This window comes from Wyeomyia smithii, chromosome 2, assembly GCF_029784165.1.
Source record: "Wyeomyia smithii strain HCP4-BCI-WySm-NY-G18 chromosome 2, ASM2978416v1, whole genome shotgun sequence".
Classification (NCBI taxonomy): domain Eukaryota; kingdom Metazoa; phylum Arthropoda; class Insecta; order Diptera; family Culicidae; genus Wyeomyia; species Wyeomyia smithii.
In genome coordinates, this window is record NC_073695.1 from 270190072 (window position 1) to 270215875 (window position 25804).

The 25804-nt window shown below is 41.9% G+C and overlaps 2 protein-coding genes across 2 annotated transcripts; one reads left to right on the forward strand and one right to left on the reverse strand.

The window, feature by feature from the left end:
• The first annotated feature begins 358 nt into the window (after window positions 1-358).
• On the forward strand, window positions 359-21667 carry LOC129720605 (uncharacterized). Its single transcript, XM_055672093.1, has 3 exons — window positions 359-485; window positions 546-1508; window positions 20474-21667. Exons 1-3 carry the CDS (start codon window positions 359-361, stop codon window positions 21433-21435), a joined length of 2052 nt encoding a protein of 683 aa, XP_055528068.1. The 3' UTR covers window positions 21436-21667.
• On the reverse strand, window positions 1865-3050 carry LOC129725927 (pancreatic triacylglycerol lipase-like). Its single transcript, XM_055682370.1, has 2 exons — window positions 2990-3050; window positions 1865-2925 (listed from the first exon to the last, which is right to left on the reverse strand). The coding sequence occupies exons 1-2, from the start codon at window positions 3033-3035 to the stop codon at window positions 1967-1969; spliced, it is 1005 nt and encodes a 334-aa protein (XP_055538345.1). The 5' UTR covers window positions 3036-3050; the 3' UTR covers window positions 1865-1966.
• Window positions 21668-25804: the final 4137 nt, after the last annotated feature.

Here is a 25804-nt window from a genome sequence, read left to right on the forward strand (position 1 = left end):
GTAGTATTGTGATGACATTGACTTAATGAGTTTCAATGAGAAACTAGTATTTTCGCCCTAAATATTTTTTCGCGACAGTAAACACTTCCGCAGAAGGAGCGATACAGCATATTACCAACAGCATATTATCAATATTATCAAAGTCGCAAATTTGTGCTCTTGATTTGAATCGGTGATATTGAAAAACGGATACATTTTTCCAAGAATTTCCCAGTACACACCCATCGACCGCAAGAGGTAATCGGTTTATCTAAAATTACCACCTGCAAAATCCGAACACCATCCGCCGTAGCCCTGACTGACAATGATTATCTCGGAACAATGACGTACTGGTAAAAAACCCATAATAGGGAGCAAAATGCTTATCACCAGCGCCAATTATCAATTGATGCCGTATAAAAAGAGTGCCTGTGATACGACATTTGTTTTAACCGAAATCATGATAAAACAGTCGGTAGCCATATTGCTGCTTGTGACACTAGGTGGTAAGTTTCAGTAAGTTTTTATGTGTTTAGTATCTACAAATAATATATCACATCACACAGTTCAGTCCGTGCCCGTTGAGCCCAGGCATAGTTTAGTTTATGATGCTAATGGGCAGTTGCATTTGGTCAACACGGATCACTTCAGCGAAGTCGATGCCGACCTAGAACCGCTCTTCGATGCCGAAACCGATGTCGTGTTCCTTCTGTTTACACGTTCGAATCCTCTTCATGGACAAGTACTTCAATGGAACGACGCTTCATCTATACAGAGTACAAATTTCAATCCGTCTCATCAAACTCGGTTCACGATTCACGGTTGGAACGGCGATGGCACATCGGGATTGCACAGCAATATTCGCAGTAATTACTTAACGCGGGGTGAATTCAACGTTATTAGTGTCGACTGGGGTGCAGGAGCTCAAACCATCAACTATATTACGGCACGGAATAGAGTGGATGCCGTTGGAGATGTCCTTTCGCGTATGATTAACACGTTAGTGTCCGCAACGGGAATTTCCCGTGATAGTATCAGCCTGATCGGTCATAGTCTTGGAGCGCATGCTGCCGGAAACGCTGGAAAATACCAAAACACTCAGATCCATACGATCATTGGTTTGGACCCGGCTGGTCCTCTTTTTTCATTAGGTCAACCTGACATCATGACACCAAATGACGCACAGTACGTTGAGGCAGTGTTCTCCAATGCAGGAACGCTGGGATTCGATTCACCCCTAGGAGATGCTAATTTCTATCCCAACGGTGGACGGTCGCAGCCCGGCTGTGGAATTGATCTGACAGGAAGTTGCGCGCACTCCCGAGCTCACGAGCTGTTCGCTGAATCTGTTTCGACTTCGGTTGGCTTCCGTGCGACCCGCTGTGCATCCCATGACGAGGTCATCGGAGGAGGATGTACATCAAGCGGTGCCGATGCGTTGATGGGGGGAGAACCATCGAACCATGGTCTGGGAGTGAACGGAATATTTTGGTTTAGCACCAATTCGGCTGAGCCATTCGCTCAAGGTTGACGATTTACTTTATGTGAGTGAATAAATTATCAAACTACTGAAAGTATGCAACAAGCAACAATTTTTTTTTGTTCAAATACGCCTTAGACTATAATTCCAAACGACGGCCTTCACCAATATTGTCGTTCACAAATAAAAGTAGGTTAGAATAATAAAATCATTGTGTCAAGAAAACGTTAGTGTTTCATGTTGTTTATAGATAAAGGTAGGTATTTGCACTTTTATGAAAACGAGTTTTCATACTTCAACCTTCATTCAACCTAATGCATTTTGAAGAACGGAATTAAAGGTGCACTGTGTGATAAAGCTATTAAAAAGATTGTTCAGTAAGAAAATATATAAAAAAGACCTTCATTTTTAAGTAAAAAAAATAGTTTTGCATTTTTATTGCTTTAAAAACAGTTTTTATGATCCAAACCTCCATCCACACCATATTAAAACAAAGTCCATTGTCGGTTAACCTCTCGCGAATGGGGATCCCGAGTTCGTCATCAACTGGTACACGCCACTTACGCCACGTCCACGATTTGATGGTTCCCCTCCCATATTTGCGTACGGTCCACTCGAGGTACACTGCTGGTTCTGGATCTCGCTGTGGCTGGCACAGCGGATGGAAGCAAACGGCGTTTCGGAAGAAATCGATTCAGCGTAGAGTAAGCTCACCCGGTTGTGGGCACAGGTATTCGTGATGCAGCCCGGCTGGGATCTACCCCAGTTCGGGTAGAAATTTGCATCGGCAAGTGGACCATCGAAACCAAGCGAACCGGCACTCGTGTAGATAGCCTCGGTGTAGATGGCATCGTTGGGCGTGAAGATATCGGCCTGTCCCTCGGAAAACAGTGGACCTGCTGGGTCCAAACCTATAACTGTATCCAGCTGATTATTTTGATGTTTTCCAGTATTGCCAGCTGCATGCGCTCCCAGACTGAACCCAATTACACTGATCATTGCCTGTGACTGTCCCGTAGCAGAACGAATTACATCGATCAACCGAGAAGTAATCATTCCAACCCCACCGACGCGATTACGGGCGGCTATGTAGTTAATAGTTTGTGCACCCGCACTCCAGTCGACAGTGATCACGTTGAAATCACCAACACGCAAATAGTGATCCTTAATCACAAAGAACAAGGTAGCATCATCGTCTTCAGTCCAACCATGGATCAGGAAGCGAGTTGGATGTCCTGCGTCGAAGTTCGAATTGCTGATTGTGGATGCATCGGACCATTCCAATACGGTGCCGTGTAATGGGTTACGACGTGTGAATAACCGGTATACGACGTCCGTCTCAGGATCGAAGAGAGGCTCAACTTCATTTTCTCCTACCAGTATTTTAGCAGGATTAACAATCGCCAAATGTCCCCTTCCAGCACTGTCCGCAATCAATGCCCAAGGGTGAGCCGGCAGGGAGTAGCCTGTTAATAAAGACAACCAAGTTTTGATTCATTAGGAAATAAAACCTTAACCGTTTTAGCTTACCAATAGCTACAAAACCTAGCAAAACTGCTATCGTTGTAAGCTTCATTTTAAGCGTAGTTGGACTAACTCCGCAGGGGATTTAACCATTGGCTTTTATAGATTCACTAATCTTATCATAATCGATAAGATGTACCCCAAATGTAGCTTATTTCTGGAAAAAAGTTTTTTATTCATCGATGATTAGCATTTGGTGTACTTAGCTTGTTATTGACGTCAGATAATAAACTTTTGTTCCTTGTTGATCACTTGATAGCCGTCTCACACACGCACATCTATAAACAAATTTTTTGTTTGATTTATAAGATAGGACGTTCAAACCTACATTATTACATTATTACATTATTACAAACCTACATTATATACATTTCAAACCTACATTATTATTGATACACAATACAGGAATTTTCGTGCTAAGCTTAGTTATGCGATTGAATAATCCCAGGAAAGTTTTCAGTTATTACGGAGCTGTAAATTTCGGTTGAATTAAACAAACTGCTGCTTTAAAATAAAACGAAACGTTTTTGAAATTTAATGATTCAGTAATACTTATCTATTATCTTGTTGGACCCTGTCTAGCTGTAGTCAAGTAATTTTTTTAATCTATTCCATAATAAAACGTACAGTTATTCTTTTAAAGCAATTTGTATAAAAGCCTGACTAAGTGCGCATAGGATGATATCTGACCCTTTTCCATTAATACAATCAAACTGAAAAATCTTTTTAACGTTTGCATTAGGAAACGCACTTTTCTCGGATGACGATAAAAAAACTAAGACAGGTAATTGAGTTCAATAAATTTTTTATGAAAAGTAATTATATTAGCTTTCTTGTAAACAAATTCTACGTCCTTGCGAGCGGCCTTCCGGTAGTTAAGTGGAACAAACTCCATGAAACATGCATGCAGACGTGTTTTTGAGTTTTTCGTTTTATTTATCAATTCCTCAGCAGTTTTCACGACAAAATTGCTGGTGTAGACCTTGGGCGGGTTCACCGAATTGGGTACCACAACGATATTTAGCCGCTCCATCTCCTCCAACGATCGCTTCGAGTAGTAAGCCGACGCTAGATTCGGCCAGAACACCGCGTCTTTGCTTTCATGGTATTTCTTGATAAAGAACGCAATGTCCAGCAAGCATTTCGTACTATAAATTTCCTCTTTCACGGCCAAGCTGGAGCGAAAGAAGAGCGGCTTTGACATTCCTTTCTCGCTAGTTGTCAACACAGCAACACCTTTTTGGGAAACTTCGTATGTGAAATAAACTTCACCTCGGAGCTAATTTTCTTCATTAGGGAAGTTAAATACGAAGTGCCCTACCAGTCGTTGCCATCCAGGGTAAAAAAGGTCTCGTCGTCCATCACCACCGCCACGTGGCGAATCGCTGGAAAAATCAACTTGACCATCTTAATCACCCGGTGTCGCTGCATCATTGCCTGCAGCTCAGAGACCAAAGGAGTGGACTGCCGCTTCCTTACATGTACGTCCATGTTCGCCAGGAGCTTTTTGTGGCTACTTTACCCTCGGCCTTCCTTTGACGTTGCAACCAAGTGGTAACTAGAAGTGATAGGAATCACTATGCCCGCAGCAGTAATTCATCAATATCAATTAGAAGTAATGCTAAACAGAACCAGCTGGAACTAACATGAAAATCTCATATAATTCTCGCAAAACTCATGTTGGTATGTGCCATATCCATAGGCGCCAACTTTTGGGGGGCAAGACACTGTTTCCCGAGGGGCAACCTATCATTTTGCCCCCTCAATAATTCTAGAAAGTTGGCGTCTCTTTTTTCGGTTTTCTTGATAGCTTTATTTGTCATTTTCAAACCCTCATGCCTTTTTGCTAAATTGTGGTCTATTATAGGTACTATCGAAACTGCCATTCCAACCATTTAACGTCAAGACGTATCGCACGCAAAATTTTTAAGCAATATATTACTAGAATCAGATAAATCAGATATTTCCTAGTTCTTTGCCTCCCCCAATAATTCTATGAAGTCGACGTCTATGGCCATATCTTTTAAAAACACTCCGACAGAAACAGAAACTCATCGAAATCAACTAAATCCAATGTAGAAAATCACAGAAACCAACTGAAAACTAAACATCAATCACTTAAAAACAGTTGGAATAGCTTAATACTTATCCTTTCATAAACGTTTTTGTTTACTTGACAACCACTTTGACAACGACACTATTTCAGAATTCACTGAAGCACGTATACTACTATGATAATAATCTGATAGCGTTGTTCTTGCAATAGAATAAATTTGTTTGAAATATTCCTGAACTGTTCCAGCTGGTTTCTATTACACTGGTGACGAGAGCCAAAAAAATTCTCCAGATCTTAAATTGGAAAAAAGGAAGATTATAGCCGTTCCTATGAATTTTGATGCCGCTAGCCACTTGTAAATATGTCAAACAGCCGCAGAGTACCTAATTGCTCGCCGGTTTCGTCGTTTCTCCGTTTGCTTACGGGCAAACTTTGTTGAACTCACTGAAGACAATTTGAGCTCAAGCACTTTTTTTCGCTTTTGACGACCAGTTGTCAAAAGTTATAATTTTTAACCGTTCCTGTGATTTTTAGTGCTCTAGCCACCTCGGAGGTGCATCAAATCTTCAGAGACTTTAATAAAATTTAGAAAATCTATACCGAGCGTCTTAGCAGAGTGATTGAGAAATCAAAGAAATAGGTAGTGGGCTGGTCCACATAAGCACTGAGGAAGACTGTATGTCACAGTCGAAATATATATTTGCGCGGACTGAATTTCAATATTTATTTCCAAAAAGTTTTCTAGTAGAGTATAACGGAAACCGATAACTATTTCTTTGATTTCTTTTTTCAATGAAATGTTTCCAAAAACGGCAAATGGAGAAACGACGAACCCAGTGAGCAATTACTCTGTGGCCCTTCGATACACTTCCAGCAAAACCAGTGTTATTTTTATGATATGAATAAACGCTTAGGCTTAACATAACAAAAAAAAAACAAACGCAAAAACTTTCAAATCCCTTGATCCGATCTCAAGTACTGTCGTGGTATACGAACACCAACTTGTTTTCATTTAGGCGTCGTACACAAATTACGAGAACCGCGCCAGGGGTCACATGTTGGACACGGCTGTAACTCGTCAGAGCATGGGTAGATATCGAGATGCAAGAGCCGCTGAAAAGAGACTCCATCGCCGGAAGAAACGACAGCATTGGGAGCGTATTCTTGCGGAGGCGGAAGGTTGCTTCTCCAGGCACAATGCGAGGAGCTTCTACAAGAAGGTCAACGGAATCAGGAATCGAAAGGTGTCAGCCCCTGTCATGTGCAATGATAGGGAGGGGAACCTGATAACCGACAAAACAGAGGTGGGCAGGCGTTGGAAGGAACACTTCAGTGTGCTGTTAAACGGTGAGGGAAACAGTGGAGTCGAAAGGAGCAGGATGACTATTGAGAATGATAATCAAGCTGTGGATCCACCATCCATGGACGAGGTGAAGAAAGCAGTGAAAGAGCGGAGAAACTGCAAGGCAGCTGGGAAGGACGGCATTCCCGCCGAACTCTTCAAAGTCGGGAGCGAACAGCTGTATCGTGCCATCCATCGGATCATGCTGAGAGTGTGGTCTGATGAAGAATTGCCCTCGGACTGGTTGGGGGGTCTCATATGCCCGATCTACAAAAAAGGCCATCGCCTGGACTGTAGCAATTATCGGGGCATAACTCTTCTCAATACCGTGTACAAAATTCTCTCCCGCATCCTGTTCCACAGACTGAGGCCGTTGCAGGAGGCCTTTGTTGGCGAGTACCAATGCGGTTTTCGAGGAAGACGCTCCACGGCGGACCAAATGTTTACCTTGCGACAAATCCCCGATAAATTTCGAGAATACAACTTGCAGACGCACCATCTGTTCATAGACTTCAGGGCAGCGTTCGATTCAGTCAAGAGAAATGAGTTATGGCAGGTTATGGTTGAACATGGCTTCCCAACAAAGCTGATTAGGCTGATTCATGCCACCCTTGAAGGTTCTACATCAAGCGTCAGGATAGCCGGTGAGATATCGGACTCGTTCGTGACGTTAGATGGTTTGAAGCAGGGTGACGGGCTGTCGAACTTATTGTTCAACATCGCATTGGAAGGTGCTATACGGAGGGCTGGTGTGCAGAGAAGCGGCACCATCATTACGAAGTCGCACATGCTTCTCGGTTTTGCGGACGATATCGACATCATTGGTATCAACCGTAGAGCTGTGGAAGAGGCCTTCGGACCTCTCAGGAGGGAAGCTGCGAGATTAGGGCTCGTCATAAACTCTGCCAAAACGAAATACATGGTGGCTAGCAGAGTGCGTGGTAGTCCGTCGGAGGTTGGTGCTGCGGTGGTACTAGATGGGGAAACATTTGAAGTAGTCGACGAATTTATTTACCTGGGAACATTAGGGACATGTGACAACGAGGTTAGCCGTGAGATAAAGAGGCGGATAGCAGCCGCAAACAGGGCCTTTTACGGACTACGTAACCAGCTAAGGTCCCGCAGTCTGCAAATCCGTACTAAACTTGCACTCTATAAAACACTGATTCTTCCGGTGGCTCTCTACGGCCATGAATCATGGACGCTGAAAGAGGCTGATCGGCGAGCTCTTGGTGTTTTTGAGCGTAGGATTTTGCGTTCAATCCTTGGCGGCAAACTAGAAAATGGTGTTTGGCGCAGACGCATGAACCATGAAGTGTACCAGGCATACAAAACGGCGGATATAGTCAAGCGGATAAAACACGGCAGGCTTCAGTGGGCTGAGCATGTAGCGAGAATGCCGGATGAGCGTCAAGCGAAGGTTAAATTTAGCAGGAATCCCGATAGAGGTCGTCGACTTCGAGGTAGACCCCGCACTCGTTGGATGTGTGCTGTCGACGAGGATGCACGCGAAATAGGTGTTAGGGAAGATTGGAGGATAGCAGCCCAAGACCGAGGGACATGGCGACGTATTCTGGATTCGGCACTGGATCGATAATCGGTCTGTCGCCTTAAAAGTAAAGTAAAGTAAGTACACAAATTACGTAACGCATGAAGGGGGGGGGGAAGGGGGGCTGAGTCTGCGTTACTTATTGTTACGTAGGGGGGAGGGGGGTAGTAGAGACAGTTACGTAACTGTGATGTTAGCTCGAAATGGAAAATTTCGGAGGGGATCAGGCTGATCAGAGTTACGTAAGGGGGAGGGGATCTGAAATCTAGATTTTTAGGGCTACGAAAATTTGTGTACGACGCCTTATTGAAATAAACTACAAAGTGCAAACACATCAAACAAATCTAATCAAGATATATGTCACAAATGTCAAGATTGTGCATAATGTCAAAAATATCGAAAATGCCAAGATTGCCAAAGATATCGCGAGTGTCAAAAATGTCAACAAAAAATTAAAGTTGACATTTGACATTTGACATTTGAGACAAAAATGTAAAAATATGGAAAATATCAATTTGAATTCGATTTTTGCGAGAACATCAGATCTAGATGTTTCACACATTTATCAGAGATTTGGCACCAGAAAAAAATTCGATATCGATAATTTCATGACCTACTAAGGCGTCGTACACAAATTACGTAATGCAAAAAATCTAGATTTCAGACCCCCTCCCACCCTATATAACGATAAGTAACGTTCGATATGACTTCTCCCCCTGAAATTACGTAACGCTTAATAACCTGACCCCTCTTCGAAATTTTCAATTTCGAGCAAACATCACAGTTACGTAACTGTCTCTACTACCCTCTTTCCCCCCTACGTAACAATAAGTAACGCAGACTCAACCCCCCTCCCACCCTTCATGGGTTTGCGTAATTTGTGTTTAACGAGTACATATCTGTGCAATTTTTTATCGGTCAAAAAAGTAAAACTTTGAACGCTATGAGGTACGTGTTCCCGAAGTCCGATTGCGCTGAAATTTAGCATGACGACTTCTTAGGGAACACGAAACTTTTGCACTTTTTTCTAAACTAAATTCGAACGTCAAATTTTTCCATGTCATTGCCTCCCAAATATGTTACCATACAAAATCAAGTACTTTCTAGAGGACCAATTTTCCATTTTACCTCAATGTCGTTGAAATCCATTTTTAATTAAGAGAGATTTAGAAAGAGAATTAATAGCTACAAGCCCAATCATTACTACTTACAACTTCCGTATTGGACGTTCGATCAAAAATCGTTCAACTAACATTTTCGGATCGATTAGATTGTCTTTCATTCGTTCCATTACTGATAAGTTTAGCATTTATTTCAAACTCAACATATTTTCTTAAAACTAACTATTACAAAAGCCTTACGCAATAGAACCACCAAATCCACTAGCCCATCGCAAATGGTGCTTCTGAGTTTGTATTCAAATAAAAGATTCCATTAACCCCCTTCCCATAATTAGACGGCTGACCTCCCAAGTGAGCATCATCACGACTAGGTGTGCAAACTCCACCAATAATCTCATCATGACTAGCACATCTGGTCGCTCTGAACGGTGTCGATGAGCTGATGGATTCCGCGTAGAACTGAGGAGCTCGAGCATAAGCGCAGCTGCCGCCTGAGTCCTCCCCACATCCGGGCTGTATACGACCACCGTTAGGGAAGAAGTTCGCTTGACCGAGCACTGTATCAATGCCTAACAGTCCGGCATTGGTCATGATGGTTTCCACGTACAACCCATCTGTCGGGGCAACAGCCGTATCTTGTCCAGGGGTAAAGAGTGGTCCAGCGTGATCGAGTGCAATGATTCACAAGCCCATCCTGACCCTTTCCGGCGACACCAGCAACGTGTGCCTCCAAGCTAAATCCAATAATGTATATACTGTCAGGTGAGATTCCAGTGCCTGCTTTCAAAATATCGATGAAACCGGAAATTCCTTGGCCTGCTGGGCCAACATTGAGTCTAGCAGAAATGTAGTTCGTTATAGCTGCTGGGACAGTTGATGGAGTTCTTCCAGCAGTATATAAAACTCTATAATTTCGAGTTTTTTGTAGCTTAAAACTATAAAATTATTTATTACAATGATAGCAAGGTTATAGCAAAAATGTTCAATTCTACTCGCAATTCAGTCTCCTCTTCAATATTTTTCCCTGATCCACAACAGAATTTTATTTAATTCAATGATAATGCCTATAAATATATCGGCCCAACTTATTTAGTAACGAAAAATATATTTTAACTTAAATTTGCTATATTCTCACCGTCTCTTTAAGTTTCGATATCAATTTCTTCTCCTTATCTCATCTGTCCTCTTCTATTCTATTTGCCATTATCGCCAGTCATCCAGTTTGACACATGACTTCTCTCAGTTCAGCGGATGAGTATAGCAGGTCGCGTTAGCAACCGTTAGTGGAACTATACGAGGGGCTGTTGCGGCGAACATCCTCCCCCGCGTGTCGCCCTAGCTACAGGCTTGGCGTCACCTGAACCTGTCACGTCCAGCACAGCTGATTTAGTAGCAGGTCTCTTCAGAATACCAACGGGGGTCCTCACCTCCGCTTGACGCACAACTCCATCTTTTCCTGGAACTGTTTGAATGACTCGTCCACGTATCCACCGATTTCTTATGTTTTCATCCACCACAAGCACAAGATCTCCTACCTCAATCGGTTTTACGTCTCTAAACCATTTCGTTCGTCTAATAATAGTTGGTAAATATTCCACCACCCAACGTCGCCAAAAATTGTCTAATGTATGTTTTACCATATTCCAGCTGTTTTTCAACGCTTCACTGGTATCCACCGGAAGTTTCTCTGGTTCTCGTACACCATTTGAACTGAGCAGCAGAAAATGATTTGGTGTCAGTGATTCACAATTCCCCGTCTCTAGTGGTATGAACGTTAAAGGTCTAGAATTGACCATGCTTTCCGCTTCTGCCAGTACCGTAGCAAACGATTCGTCGTCTAACTTCCGAACTATTGGAACGCTTCCCAGTGCTGACTTTACAGCCCGAACCATCCTTTCCCAACAGCCACCCATGTGAGGTGCAGCAGGAGGGTTGAATCGCCACTGGGTTTGAGCATTCGTGAAGGTGCTACCTAGTTCAGTCTGGATTTTCTTTATTTCATCACGCAGCTCATGACTCGCTCCGATGAAATTTGTGCCGTTATCGGAGTATATTACCTGAGGAGAACCCCTACGAGCGATGAAACACCTGATTGCTTTTTTGCATGCATCGGTGCTCAAGCTGGCAACCACCTCCAGATGAACAGCTCTGATCGTAAGGCATGTGAAAAGGCAAACCCAACGTTTTGTAGCACTACGCCCAACTTTCACCAAATACGGGCCAAACAAGTCTACACCCACGTAAGTGAACGGGCGCACGTGCGGTTCCAACAGCGTCTTCTGCACAAACGAACTTCGACTCTCAATCGTGGAATGTAAAATTTTTGGCGCAATTCATTAACAATGTTTTCATCATTGCCTTGCCTGTATTTACGATGGTAGAAATCCAACAGCAACTCGGTAATACGGTGGTTTCTAGGCAATATTATTGAAAACTTTGCATCGTAGGATAGCACCAGTGCATCGGTTGCTCTACTACCAACTCGTAACACTCCGTACTGGTCGGCAAATGGCGTCTGCTTCAAAAGACTGCTAGACGCTGCTATTTGCTTCCGACATGCCTCTCTTTGATTTAAACCTTGTTTCAGAATCGCCACTTCATCCGGAAATGCTTCCGATTGCGATTGATTGCGCAATCAACCACAATGTTCTCTCTGCCTTTTGAATTTCTTCGCTGGTTACCCCTACAGTACTAGCAGGATTTTCACTCTTCCGAGCACGTATGTTACTTACAAAATGATGAACATATGCTACCGAACGTAGCATTCTTTCGAACCTCGAAAATCTTCCAGGATTTATTATCGATTGCCTGATTAAATGGCTACATACGTACGCCTCTCGCAGCTCTTTGTCATTTTCGTCCGTGTGTTCTTCTGGAACCATTAACCAATCTGCTTCTCCTTTATAATAAAGAAACTCGGGTCCCTGAAACCAACGACTGTCCAAGTTACAAGAAGGGCCTTTTCCCCACTTGGTAGCCTCGTCTGCCACATTCACCTTTGTTGAAATCCACCGCCATTCATCAATGCTCGAAATATCCAATATTTCATCGACTCTGAAGGCGACGAACTGTCGATATCGCCGTGTATCCGACTTTATCCATGAACAGACCGTAGACGAATCACTCCAAACGAAAGTTTTTGCTATTTTCAGTGAATGATTCTCTCTTATAGTCCTTTGTAGGCGAGCCCCCAGTAGAGCTGCCATCAGTTCTAGTCTGGGTATTGAAAGACCTTTTAGTGGAGCTACCTTCGTTTTTGACGAAACTAGCGCAACCCTGATCCGTTTTCGATCTACAATACGGAAATATGCCACTGCTGCAAAGGCCTGGGCGCTAGCATCCACAAAGACATGTAGCTCGAGACTTTTGAAGCTTTCAGGATCATATCCTGGAAAATAACATCGAGGAATGCGCAATTTGCCTATCTTCTTCAGCATCGCTAACCATTCCATTCATCGTGTGGCAATTTCCACCGGAATCTTGTTGTCCCAATCCGTGTCAGTCCGCCACACTTCTTGAATGAGAATTTATCCATGAATAACGAATGACGCCACTAACCCCAAGGGATCATAAATGCTCATCACCAGCCTTAGCATTTCTCTTTTCGTTGGAACCGTGGTGCCATCCATTAAGGCACACACCTTATCGCAAAACTGCAATGAGAAGACGAATGCATCCTCCTCCTGATTCCACGCCATTCCCAACACTCGTTCAAATCTTATCTCTTTCTCTGGAAACATAGCTATTGACTGTTTTCGATTAACCTCACCTAGCTTCTTCAACACGTCCCTGTCACTTGACATCCAATTGCGGATATGAAATCCTGCTCGCCTGTGTATCTCGATCACTTCTTTCGCACCTCGAGTGCTTCCTCCGCTGTGTCGAAGCTATCTACGTAATCATCAACATAGTGCCTTTTCTTCACTGCTGTGGATCCTCGTAGAAACTCCGCTTCCTGCTCCGTGGCGTTTAAATCCTTTATATATTGCGAGTGTGCTGGGGAGCATGCTGCTCCGAATATTGCCACATCAGAAACCATTATACTCATCGCAAGCTCTGGGGAATCTCTATATGGAAACAACAAAGCACTTCGATCTTGTTCACGGATATGTATTTGCAAAAACATTTCTTTGATGTCAGCTGATACTGCTACTTGACGCTCTCGATATGGAAATATTACGGACAGCAATGGGGTCAGAAGATCCGGACCTTTCAGTAGCATAAAATTTAGGAATATTCCATCAACCTTCGCCGCTGCGTCCCATATTATTCGGACCTTTCCTGGCTTCTTTTCATTGACGACGACTCCAATCGGTAAATACCACGTGCGTCGTAAATCGAATCCTTCTAATTCTTCTAGCGTCGCTTCATGTATGTAACCCTGAGCCTTGAAATTCGCTATTTGGCTGCGAACGCTTTCGTAAAGCTCTGTATTTTTCGATAGTCGCTTCTCGAGACACCTGAAACGTCGTTCCGCCATCGGTCGGCTATCCGAAACTCAACATAATCATGCTTCCAAAGCAGTCCTGTTTCAAACTTGTCGCCCTTTGTCCGCCGGGTAGTTGCTTCCATAATATCGTACGCTCGTTGTTCTTCGACACCTCTAACAGAGGGTACAACAGCAACACCTAAACTTTCAATGTTAAAAAAGCGCCGGACATAGTCATGGAGGTTATCAATACTCGGCTCGACATGCGTGTGTAATTGCCCGTGAACAGCGTTTGATGTTTTCCGCAGGCTGCCGCATACTGTCCACCCGACTCTGGTCTTGGTTGCAATCGGCTCATTCAATCTTCCTTCTCGTAATTTCAAGGTAGCTAGTAAGTGACAATTACTCTGCCCAATAAGGATACCCGGTACAGCGGACCTAAAACTTTTTACCGGAAGCTTACCTAGATGCGCAAATCGTGAAGCGAGCTCTGCATAATCCATAGTCTGTCGTGGTAATCTCAGATTGTCGACTGTATATACTTCGGATAACTTATACCGTTTATTTCCACCAGTTTCCGATATCTCCAACGTTACAACTTCTGATCCAGCAATAGTCTTGTTTATACCGCCAGTCCATTCGATGTGTAATGTCTGTGGCTCTCCACTGACGCCAAGTTTATCTGCGATCGACTGTTCTAAGAGTGTTACTGACGAACCGTCATCCAGAAAAGCGTAAGTATTGAATTGGCCTTGTTTACCAAACAATGTTACTGGGAGGATACGGAAAAGTGTACTTGAGGATAATTCACGATGTACTGTGACTAAAGCACCCTTTGACGTCGCTGGTGGCTCGAAATGAAGTAAACGGTGGTGTCTCTTAGGGCAGTCGTTGATTCCACAAACTTCCCCTTTGCATGGCCACCGCGCGTGTGAGGTGAGACAGCGCGCACAAAGTTTGAAAAATCCACAGTTTTCGATTTGGTGACTATCAATATTGCAGACTGAAGGCACACCAGAAATGTTTTCTTTCTGTCTTCCACCATTGACGGTCAATTTGTGCTCCTCTTCTCGCCGATTTACATTCGGTTGATCGGCACCCACGTGCGTGCTCACGAAGGATTTCTCTTTTTGTCGATTTCGCTCAACTTTTATGCCTTTCGAAGGAACACTAGCAAGCTGCGTTACACTGCTCGCGGCTGATGATGTTTTTGCCATGTATGTGCAGAACACATTCAAATCGACCACGGGAACTTGTTCCTGATAAAGTGCCCAACTAAACTTCACTGTTGCTGGCAACTTTTCAACCAGTTCCTGTAGTAGAATCGGATTGGCCAAATGCCTTTCTAAACCAACGGCTTTCAAGTGCCCACAAAGGTTTTGAACTACCAATCCAAAGCCTACCAGTGTCTCCAATCGGTCTGCTTTTGGGGTGGGGTCGCCCGTACCTTTGCGATCATATTGTTCTGGGCGTCCGTACAACTGTTGTAAAGTGGATAATACTTGAGACACTGTCGATGGGTGTAGTGAAAAGCTACTGACAGAGTCCTTTGCGTTTCCTTTTAAACTCCGTTGCAGTCGCAGAAGGTTTTCAGCATTAGTGTAACCACAAGCTTCAGTTGAATGCTGATAACTGCTTATGAACAATGGCCAATCGACTGGATCCCCTGAGAAAATAGGCAGATCTTTAGTAACAACCTGTCTGGCGGCTAATTGACGGGGAGATGGTCCAAAATGAGCATTTGTATAAGACGGAATCAAATCTTGTGAATTAAACTGTGAATTGGCGTTAGACGTGGAAGGAATTGAAGTAGACATATTTATCGTTTGTCTACCGGGCAAGCCATCATTGGGAAAGCCAACTAGAGGAGGAGGAAGGGGAGCGTTGAAGTCGTTGTATTGGACATTATCTTTGCCGTTTGCATTTGTTGGTTCAAACCATGACGCCGGCGGAGGGGGTAACGAAGGGGAGCAACCACCCACTGCCAACTGGTCTTGGTTTCGATTTATAATTAGTTGTACTTCATCGTGTAAATCCCAATATTCTTTCTCTGCTTCTTTTTGCAGACGAACGGCTTGTTTTTCGCTCTGACGACTCATTGCTATCTGAGATTGCAACTGCTGTTCTGTATCACGCAGACCCTGAATTTCGCACTCCAGTTCTGCTTTCTGAAGTTGAATTGCTTCACATTTCCGGTTTTGTCGGTCAAATCTATCCTGCCAATCGGCTTCCGAAACGCTTATTCGTTCCATCTCTTTCGAAAGTTTAATGTTCAAGCTTTCAATCGTGGTTCTTAAAGCAACTTGCTCACGGTCACTGACTTTGAGTTGATTTCGTAAAATCGCTTCCGAAGCGCGGGCACGTTCCAGTGCATCAGTATGCTGTGTTTGTAAATGTTGTATCTGGTTCATCAATTCTGCCTCTCGTTTTCGCATGGCATCGATGTGCAACTGGTTTTTTTCTACTAGCTCCTGCATGTTTCGGTATTCTACCTCCTTCTGCTGCTGCCAAGCATTTTGCTTCCGCAGTTCACTCGTTTCGACACTCCAACGCTTATAGCCGTGAGGACCAATACGATTTACTTTCGTTAATGCACCAATTGGAGCTACTGTTTCACCTTTCAACAGGTCTTCGTAAGGTTGAAGATCGACGAAGGATAAAACGGACTGATTAACTTTATCCGTATCCATTTTGGTGGCAACTTCAACACCCTTTCCAGCTTCTTTCCTAGTCGGATTGTTACCGAAATTCCCTGGGACTGACGTCGTATGCGGCACGGATGGAATCGTCTTCAAAGGCGTAGAAGCAAATCGTACTCCCTGCGGCTTTCCCGAGCTTATATCTTCTGGTCGATCAGTACTCTCAGTCGCAGCCGGTACGACGAATTCATCGGCAGCTAATTCGCTTTGCCTAACCCAATCTTCCGTACGTTTCGCACTGCTCGTGCTTCCGAGCGATGAACTGTTTTCCGCGTTCCATTTTTTCCTGGAGCTCTCGTTCATTTAATATTCGATCCCTTTCAATTCTCTCACGACTAAGGGTTTCTAAAAGCTGTTTCTCTTAATCGATACGCTGTAGCTCACGAGCTACTTTAACGGCACGGGCGCTGGACGTGCAAGAATTTTCAGTACTGTGACTTAGTGCCGGTTCCAAATCACCAGAAATCGCACATATCGAACAGTTTATACATAAAAAGTATGATGAACGTACCGTGTCCGTGTTAACATTCGCGCATTAAAAGTGGTACCAGTGAGTACACTTCTGACATTGTACCATATAGCGTTCAGAGTTGTTTGGTCGGTTGCATCCAGCGCAATCGTGTAACTCACCTCTGTCGCTATCTATCGTAGAAGGAATGAACGAATCTTCCGATGACCGACTCGATATTTTATCGTCATCTCCCGAAGTGAGGTTAGCATTCGCCTGCTGAGCCCTTGTTCGCGACCGTGTTTGTCTCACATTCGGTTGCGCGCTCATTCTAACCGGGTTGTATTTTTTAAGAATCTGTTGGGACAGTTGATGGAGTTCTTCCAGCAGTATATAAAACTCTATAATTTCGAGTTTTTTGCAGCTTAAAACTATAAGATTATTTATTACAATGATAGCAAGGTTATAGCAAAAATGTTCGATTCTACTTACAATTCAGTCTCCTATTTAATATTTTTCCCTGATCCACAACAGAATTATTTTTAATTCAATGATAATGCCTATAAATATATCGGCCCAACTTATTTGGTAACAAAAAATATATTTTAACTTATATTTGCTATATTCTCACCGTCTCTTTAAGTTTCGATATCAATTTCTTCTCCTTATCTCATCTGTCCTCTTCTATTCTATTTGCCATTATCGCCAGTCATCCAGTTTGACACATGACTTCTCTCAGTTCAGTGGATGAGTATAGCAGGTCGCGTTAGCAACCGTTAGTGGAACTATACGAGGGGCTGTTGCGGCGAACAATAGCTCCCACTCCCCAGTCAACAGTTATTATGTTGAAATCTCCAACTCGTGAAAATTCGTCTCGGATTTCCTGATTCATGAAGTGGCTCTCGTCGTTATTCAATCCGTGAATCGTGAACCTTGTTGGATGTTCAGGATTAAAATTACTTCCCTGAACTGATGCCCCATCTGTCAGGACCTGCGGTTCAGTTGGATTGCTGCGGGTGTACAGTCGATAGATGATGTCTTCCTCCGGGTTGAACAACGGCTGCACTGAATCATCTTCAGGGACAGTGTAAGCGGTGATGTTCACTAGCTGAAGGCATCCATTCCCATCCGGTATTAACTCCCAACGGGCTTCACGGAGCGGATGACCATTTGTTACATTCCAACAGAGGTAGGTTAATGCGGCGCTGAATAACACAAGAGAACGGGACATACTCAACTCAGTGCGTAACTCAAACCATAGGCGTAGCCAGAGGGGGGCAGGGGGGGGCGTTGCCGATATCTTTAGCCCATCTGTGTAAAGTATCAGCCAGATAAAAAATAATTGATTGAAATGCTTGTGCTATGTTGCGTGGGATTGCAAAGGTTTTTCAGATGATCCACCAAGGATATTGCAACGGCAAAAGTACCGGGCAAATTCGCCTGCATCAACTAGCTTGGAGTATTGGAACCAAGCTGTGACAATTCCTTACCTTGATTCTCTTGTTACCTCACTGGAAACACGGTTTGAAGAAGATAGTGCACCTGACTGTGCGTTGTCCTTGCTGCATCCCGCTAACGTAATACGCATGTCGTTGGAAGAATTCACGCGCAAAACCGAAAATTTCGTAATTTTTTAGGAAGTTGACAATTTTGTTGGAGAGGTGGAAGTTTTGTATTAACATTGCAGCAGTATGAGAGCAGACCGTAAGAACTTGGAAGAGTTGGATCTTATAGACCTGCTAGCTAAAGTCCGTTCTTTTTTCCCTGCGACTGAGAAAGCAGTTAAAATTGCACTTGCTCTACCAAGGAAACATATACGATTGAACGCTCGTTTAGTACATTACGTCGGGTAAAAACCTGGCTGAGGTCAACAATATTTGAACAGCGGTTGAGTGCTTTTTCAACAACAAGCGTGAAAAGGCACATGAACCGCTTCCGGAACGTTTGACGTTTGATGCCCGAAGATTTTATTGAGAATCTTGACTGTGTCTTCAATCTTCACGTCCTTGGGAAGCTGTGCGAATGGGTGTCCAGCTTCCGGAGAAGTAAACGTATCTTCGCCGCATCATTCAACTGGTCTGCATCGTTCTCGAAGAGATCCTGGTAGCGGTTAAACAACAACGTCCGAACGTAATTTCGTTTTCTTCGTCGAAGACAAACTCGATGATGTTCGAGGAGAGCGACTCCAAAATCTGCTCCGGGGTTTGATACTGACGCTGCTGCTGCTGGACCGCTATCCGCTATAAAATGTGGGCCATCTTGTGAATCATATCTTGAATTCCCGGTTGCGGCTGCTGATCAACTCTATCTTCTGCCATGTTCGTGGATTCTTCAGATCCTCGTCGCCAAAATAATATGTCCAGAGGTTCAACTGAACTTAGGAGTTTTTACTAAAGAACATCTATTCATATTCGAGGTTGGACAAAGAACAATCAAAATTTCCACTCTGACAACTTTTCACTGGTTGCTTTAATGTAACAATAACTAAAGACCAGTGGTGGGCACCGCTAACCGAAAATTTAGCGACGCTAATCGCTAAGTCGCTAACCGGAAAATTTAGCTCGATAATCGCTAAACGCTAAACGCTAAACCCACATTAGCGGAACTTTCGCTAATCGCTAATCGCTAACTTTTTAATATGTAAATAGTCATATCGCTATATTTATTGCTCGTGTTTTGTAAAATTTGGACCACTTTGATCTGTTTTGGTTAAACAAACGAAAACAATTACTTTTTAAAGCTATTAACAGTAAGAGGTTTACGAAACGGTATTCTTATTTGATTTTGTATAAACAAGAATAACAAAAGTTATTTAGATTGCATTGAAAATAGATACTCTTAAAAAAAGTTTTCATAAAAATTCAATTATTATCTGAATCGAAAAAGTAGAACCAAAGTTGTCATAATTTCAGTTCATTTTTCGGAGCAATTTACGTACGCCATCAGCAATTCACAGTTTTCCTAAATATTTCTATTGTCGCTTCTCTACAAAATTTAGCGAATTAGCGATTAGCGTTTCGAAGGCCAAAATTTTAGCGACGCTAACAGTTTCGCTAACCAGCTCAAAAATTAGCGAAATCGCTAAATCGCTAACTGAATTTTAGCGTCGCTAATAAGCGAATTAGCGAATTAGCGGAATAATGCCCAACACTGCTAAAGACTAGTATTTATTTCTATTTTTCAAAACACACTAAAGTCGCTTTCTACGCGGGGGATACGTGCCGCATAAAATAACGCGCAAATTCCGGAATCCGCGTAAAAAAACGCGTAAATATCGGAATCCACGTAAAAAAACAACCGCGTAAATTCCGGAATCCACATAAAAAAAGTTCACGCAAAAACAACCGCGTAAAAAGCGACCTTAGTGTACCTTTTTTTTTACTTCTAAAATTTTGAAGAGCTTGCCCCCCCCCCCCCATTTGAAATTCTGGCTACACCCATGACTCAAACTGAACCAGCTTGGAAACGGAGACGAAAGCTTTTATAGAATGGATGAAAATATCCGGGTGATAAGCTTTTGAGAATTTCCAATTGGCCCATAATCAAAATGATCTTATCGATAGTTAAAGGAATCTATAATTAGTTTTTTTTTTCAATGATGTTCCACAGGCGCCTATTTTACTTCTATTTAGTAGAATAACGAAATCAAATCAGAGATCTGTATGAAAAATTAGATAAGAAAACCGTTGCGAGTCACACTGGGTCTAGTATCGCTCAGTTCGGTTCAGTACAACGATGACCAGCAAGCAATTAGGGTTATACTTATCTCTACTACTAGTAGGTATGTGCAAAACAAAACCTTTCGATATTGTGTAAGTATTACATCGTGATTTTTCGATATACTAGGTCCGATCATATGCCATCCAACGCGATGGAATCTGACTTTCGACGATTACGGCCACCTTCATTTAATAGCAACTGTTCTAGATCCGTTGGAATCTAACAGCGAGTCAGCTTTCGACCCCGAGACAGACGTAATTTTCCGACTTTTTACAAAATCTAATCCACAAACAGCGCAAATTATCCGGTGGAACGATCCACAATCGCTACGTGATTCTTATTTCGATCCCAATAATCCTACTCGGTTCACAATCCACGGTTGGGTTAGTGGGGAGGATGCCAACCTGCATGGATTAATCCGAGAGAACCTGCTAGCGATGGGTGATTTCAACGTTGTCAACGTAGATTGGGGCGCTGGTGCTCAGACTATCAATTACGTCCAGGCTAGAAATCGTGTCGGTGCGGTCGGTGAAATAGTCTCACGTTTTATCGATATGATTGTGGAAACAACAGGAATATCTCGTGATAGCATTGCTGTTACTGGCAGCAGTCTCGGGGCGCACTGTGCGGGGAATGCAGGAAAATTTCAAAATGGTCAAATCAATACAATTATTGGAATGGATCCTGCTGGCCCGCTGTTCTCCATTGGTCAGCCGGACATTTTAAGTGACACAGATGGGCAGTATGTGGAAGCTATCTATACTAATTCTGGTCTGCTAGGGTTTGATCTTCCGCTAGGGCATGCCAATTTTTACCCTAACGGCGGTCGCACTCAGCCTGGCTGCGGAGTGGATCTTACAGGAAACTGCGCTCATACCAGGGCCCATCAGTACTTTGCTGAATCAATTGGATCGCCGTCAGGATTTGTTAGCATACGCTGTGCGTCCCATCATGAAATTCTAGAAGGGTTGTGTACTGAAACTGGACCAACGGCACTTATGGGAGGTGAACCATCCAACTACGGTCGCGGAGTTAGCGGCTATTATCATCTACTGACTAACGCTCAGACACCGTTTGCAAGAGGATAAGAGGATCGAAAAAACAAATAAACATAGTTGTATCACTTGTATCATGATATTAATTCGTTCGAATTCAAATACAGCGCCCATAATTTATTTTAGTCCATATAAAAATATTCAATCCTGTAAAAAATAAAATTTTTAATTGCCGACAGCCAATTTATGTTTTGGAAAGAACATGGTGTATGGTATTTTTTTGTTCAAGATAATGTGGCATAATTAGGATAATTGTCAAATCTTCAATCGGCAGATTAAAATAATTATGATAATTCGATAAAATCCTCTAAAACTAGTATAAGAATTACTTTCGGAAGGTAGGCGAAAAGGATACCCCCTACAGAAAGAGTATTTTCATTGTGAGAAAAATTTAAAGAAGCTGAAAAATCTAGGATAGTATACAAGTAAGGTTCGTTCATAAATCTTACTTTTTAAAATCATCTCATCTTATTTTCAGTGTTTTTCAAACTTTCAGGTAGAGCAGGCTCAAATATTGCGTATCTAGGATGGTTTCTCGTCCCTATTTCAAAAGAACTCATACAACAGACAAACTTAGCGTTATATTAAATTTTCGTTGTGTAGTTTTGTGGTAGTTAGAATAACGTTAGAACCATAACACAATCACTGTTGATTTATTTTGTCTTGTTTTCTGATATTTGAGCATATTTTCTTTGCCATCTCACCTAACCTCATAATCACCACATAGTGAGAATCGCACATTTGTTTCTCACTAGGTAAGATGACTATAAGGTTGTGGCTTTTGTTTTTTTTTTTCACCGTTAGTAATTATCCACCGTTATAAAACGTCAAAATGGACAACGTCCGCTATCGCTGACAGTGTATCGAATCCAACTTTCCAACCACGATAATGACGGACAGGCTTGCAAATAGAAGCGTCTGTAAGTAACAGTTAGCATCTTTTTCCTATTTATTCAGATTCTTTTCCTCTAGGACGATGAATATCTTAGTGGTTTACTTTCAGGATATCGGAAGCAAATTATGAAACATAGTTGATCATTTGGACAGGCTGTGTCAGTAATACTCAACAAACCTGCTGTAAAAATTTTAATTTTGGCAAGTTTGTTTGCTATTGCTGCTAGAAGTGAGAAGTTTGAATAAGGAAATAAAAAATTTTCTCAGATAAACGTACCCTTGAAAACAGTTTTGATGTGAATTCATGCAAAATTTAACTGGTAGGATGTTGTATCATGAGCGGAACAGTCCGAAAATGTCAGAACAATTTTTAATATGCGAAATTGCTCCACTATTTAACGAAAAGTTATTGCAATTTTTTACCGGAATTTTCAAACAACTTCTCCTGATGATGTTAAAAGAGTTTCATGGAGATTCAACGAATACCATTAGTATTTTTTTAAATAGTCCATTTTCGGGTACAATTCGCCCTTGCGCTATCATGCCTCGTTTTCAAGCAGTGATAATGGAATCAAATATTCGAAAAACTCAGCATATTATCAGTAAAATGCTTCTATAACGTCTAACTTTCATATAAAAACACTTCTTGTGCAAAATATTAGCTTAAAAGTTGGGATCATTGTATTGGTGGAATGCGAAGGCCTGTTTTGTATCATAATCGGAACAGCTTACTTCTGAGACTTCACCGCTTCACTTTACTTACCTGTACTTGATATAATGATAGATTTCACATAGGGTATCGGCTCCATTACCGTCAGGTTTTACCTATTATCGGAGGGGGGGGGGGGGGGGTGAATAAAGTCATATATAATTTATCTTTTGCAGGAAAGTGCTATGCATATGAAGAACCATTATGTGAGAAATTATTTATCTTGGACATCATTTACCCCCCTGACGATAATAGGTAAAACCTGGCGAAAATATAACCGGTACCTTGGTACAGTTCATGGAAAAGTTGTTGTTAGAAAATCTTTTTTCCTTGAAAGTGCTTATTTTGAAATGTTAAGAACAGTTTTAGGCAATAAAGTTGTCTATCTAAAAAAATACTTGACTTCCAATGGATATGAAATAAAATGGCTGGTCCGATTATGATATGAAGGGTGATTTTTTTGCTATTTGGTTTTTCGTGTGTTCAGATTTGTCAGTTCACGCGGGAATTCTGACAGCTGTCCAAGTCTAATGTACTCAGTTTGGTTTGCCATTTCACCATGAACAGACTTACGCCTGAACAACACTTACAAATAATCGAATTTTAATATCAAAATTCGTCCTCTGTGGAAAATGTTTTTCGCGCATTACGACGAAGCTCATTTCTGGTTAAATGGGTATGTTAATAAGCAAAATTGCCGCATTTGGATCGAAGAGCAACCAGAGGCAATACAAGAATTGCTAATGCACCCAGAAAAATGTACGGTTTAGTGCGGTTTACACGCTGGAGGCATCATTGGTTCGTACTTCGTACTACATTGGCTACGTACTTCTTCGCGCGAATCAATGGACATATTGCGGAATGAGTTCGGTGAGCAATTCATCTCACGAAATGGACCGGTGAATTGGCCGCCTAGATCATGCGATTTAACACCGCTAGATTATTTTTGGTGGAGCTACGTTAAGTCTCTCGTCTTTGCGGATAAGCCAACAACAATTCCAGCCTTGGAAGACAACATTAAACGCGTTATTCGCGAGATAACAGCCGAAATGCTCGAAAAAGTGACCCAAAATTGGACTTTTCGTATGGACCATTTAAAACGTAGCCATGGCCAACATTTGATTGAAATTATCTTTAAAAAGTAAATGGCATAAACCAATTTATCGGCTCAAATAGAGATACCATACAGTTTTGTAATTTTTATGCGTTTTTTTTAAAGGAAACCAAATTCTCAAAAAATCACCCTTTATCTATGATCAGATAAAACGATATAGGGTATCGGCTCTATCATCGTCAGGTTTTACCTATTATCGTCCGAAGGGTAAATGAAGTCATAGAGAACTAATATTTTGCAGAGAGGTACTCTGCATTATGAAAAATTATCATGCAAGAAATTAACAATCTTGGACATCACTTACCCCCCTAACGATAATAGGTCAAACCTGGCGAAAATAGAGCCGATATCCTATTTAAATAAATTCACGTCAGATTTGCTATAAATAATTGTTTCTGTAAACTAAACAGACAGATTGTTTCAATAAACGAAATTTGATATCATGCGATATTGATGGTGAAAAAGTGACATGAAAAACTATGTATCATGAAAATGGTCTAAATTGTTCCGATCATGATACATTACCTTAACTGTTTTCCAAATTTGAGTTGAGCTTAAATCTACTTCTTCACAATAGTGCTGATTTTTTGCTCTACAGCTTTTTCTAATGCATGAAGATGCGATGCGGTGCACTAATAGAGCAAAAAGTGGACCTTAATTCCTTAGCACCTTTTGCCTTCATCCCAGCCTAATATTGTCTTCGGAACAAATGCTTGTATGATAGACTCGCATGATCTCAAAGTGTCAAAAGTGATTTGAAGCTTCTTATTATTGAAATAAAATAAAATCTAACTTTTTGTGTTAAGAGATAATTATTGAAAACTTTGCTGAATAATCTAAATTCCTATCTTCATTGGGTACAGGGTTATAGAGTATTTAAAATGAAAAATGCTTCAATTTAGTTTTTCGTACATAACTTTTGTTAGTTGCATTTTACAAGAAAACGTTGTTCTAAACAATTGTTAGGGCACATAAAACACGCGTTTTGTGCGCGCAGGATTGTTTCTTACCATGCATATTTTAACTTTTTTTTTGATAACTCTAAGAAGGTATAGAGTAGAAAAGGCCCAGTAAAGGTACAATGTCAATACATATGATGTTGAAGCGAAGTAAAAGCACTGGCGGCTAATTTGAAAATTGCATGTTAAACAAGTCGCAAACGTACAGAAACATGAGCGCTTCCTGTTTGCTGTATTTATGCTTAATAGCACAGATTGGAAAGACGTCGAATGTGATGCAGCAGAGTGAAAAGTGAATGAATGATAAAAAATTGAGGGAGGCAATTGGAGTAGCAGTGCAGTGAAAAAGCAGTTGGAATATATTGGGGGGAAATAATTGTATCCGAACAAGGATACAAAGTTTAGGAATAATTGGGGTGTTGAGAAAAGTGATTGTGGTGAAAAGAAAAATTGAATAGCTGAAGGAAGGTAAAAGTGAGATTATATTGAAGAGTGAGTGTTATTGAGTGAGAATTCTGGGCATTCCTATCATAAGGCTGATTAGAGGAAGCCAGAAAATTAAACGTAGGAATTCAGAAAGTTCTTTGGAAGAAGCCAAAAAGTCGCCATTTCGCCGCCAAAAGTGTTTGATTGTGTGAGTGTCGTAGGGTACTGAGGAGAGAAAATTCGAGAGAACGGTTTCGGAAGGTAAAAACAAAAAAAAAGTGGTTCGCAACGGTACTGCTG

What these genes read in the sequence shown, in the direction of transcription:
- LOC129720605 (XM_055672093.1), top strand. Translation starts at nt 359, where the DNA reads ATGCTTATCACCAGCGCCAATTATCAATTGATGCCGTATAAAAAGAGT. An exon ending in GCTGCTTGTGACACTAGGTG is followed by an intron (nt 486 to 545) that starts GTAAGTTTCAGT and finishes CACATCACACAG; the next exon opens with TTCAGTCCGTGCCCGTTGAG. An exon ending in TGAGCCATTCGCTCAAGGTT is followed by an intron (nt 1,509 to 20,473) that starts GACGATTTACTT and finishes TCGATATACTAG; the next exon opens with GTCCGATCATATGCCATCCA.
- LOC129725927 (XM_055682370.1), bottom strand. Translation starts at nt 3,035, where the DNA reads ATGAAGCTTACAACGATAGCAGTTTTGCTAGGTTTTGTAGCTATTG. An exon ending in GCTAGGTTTTGTAGCTATTG is followed by an intron (nt 2,926 to 2,989) that starts GTAAGCTAAAAC and finishes CTTTATTAACAG; the next exon opens with GCTACTCCCTGCCGGCTCAC.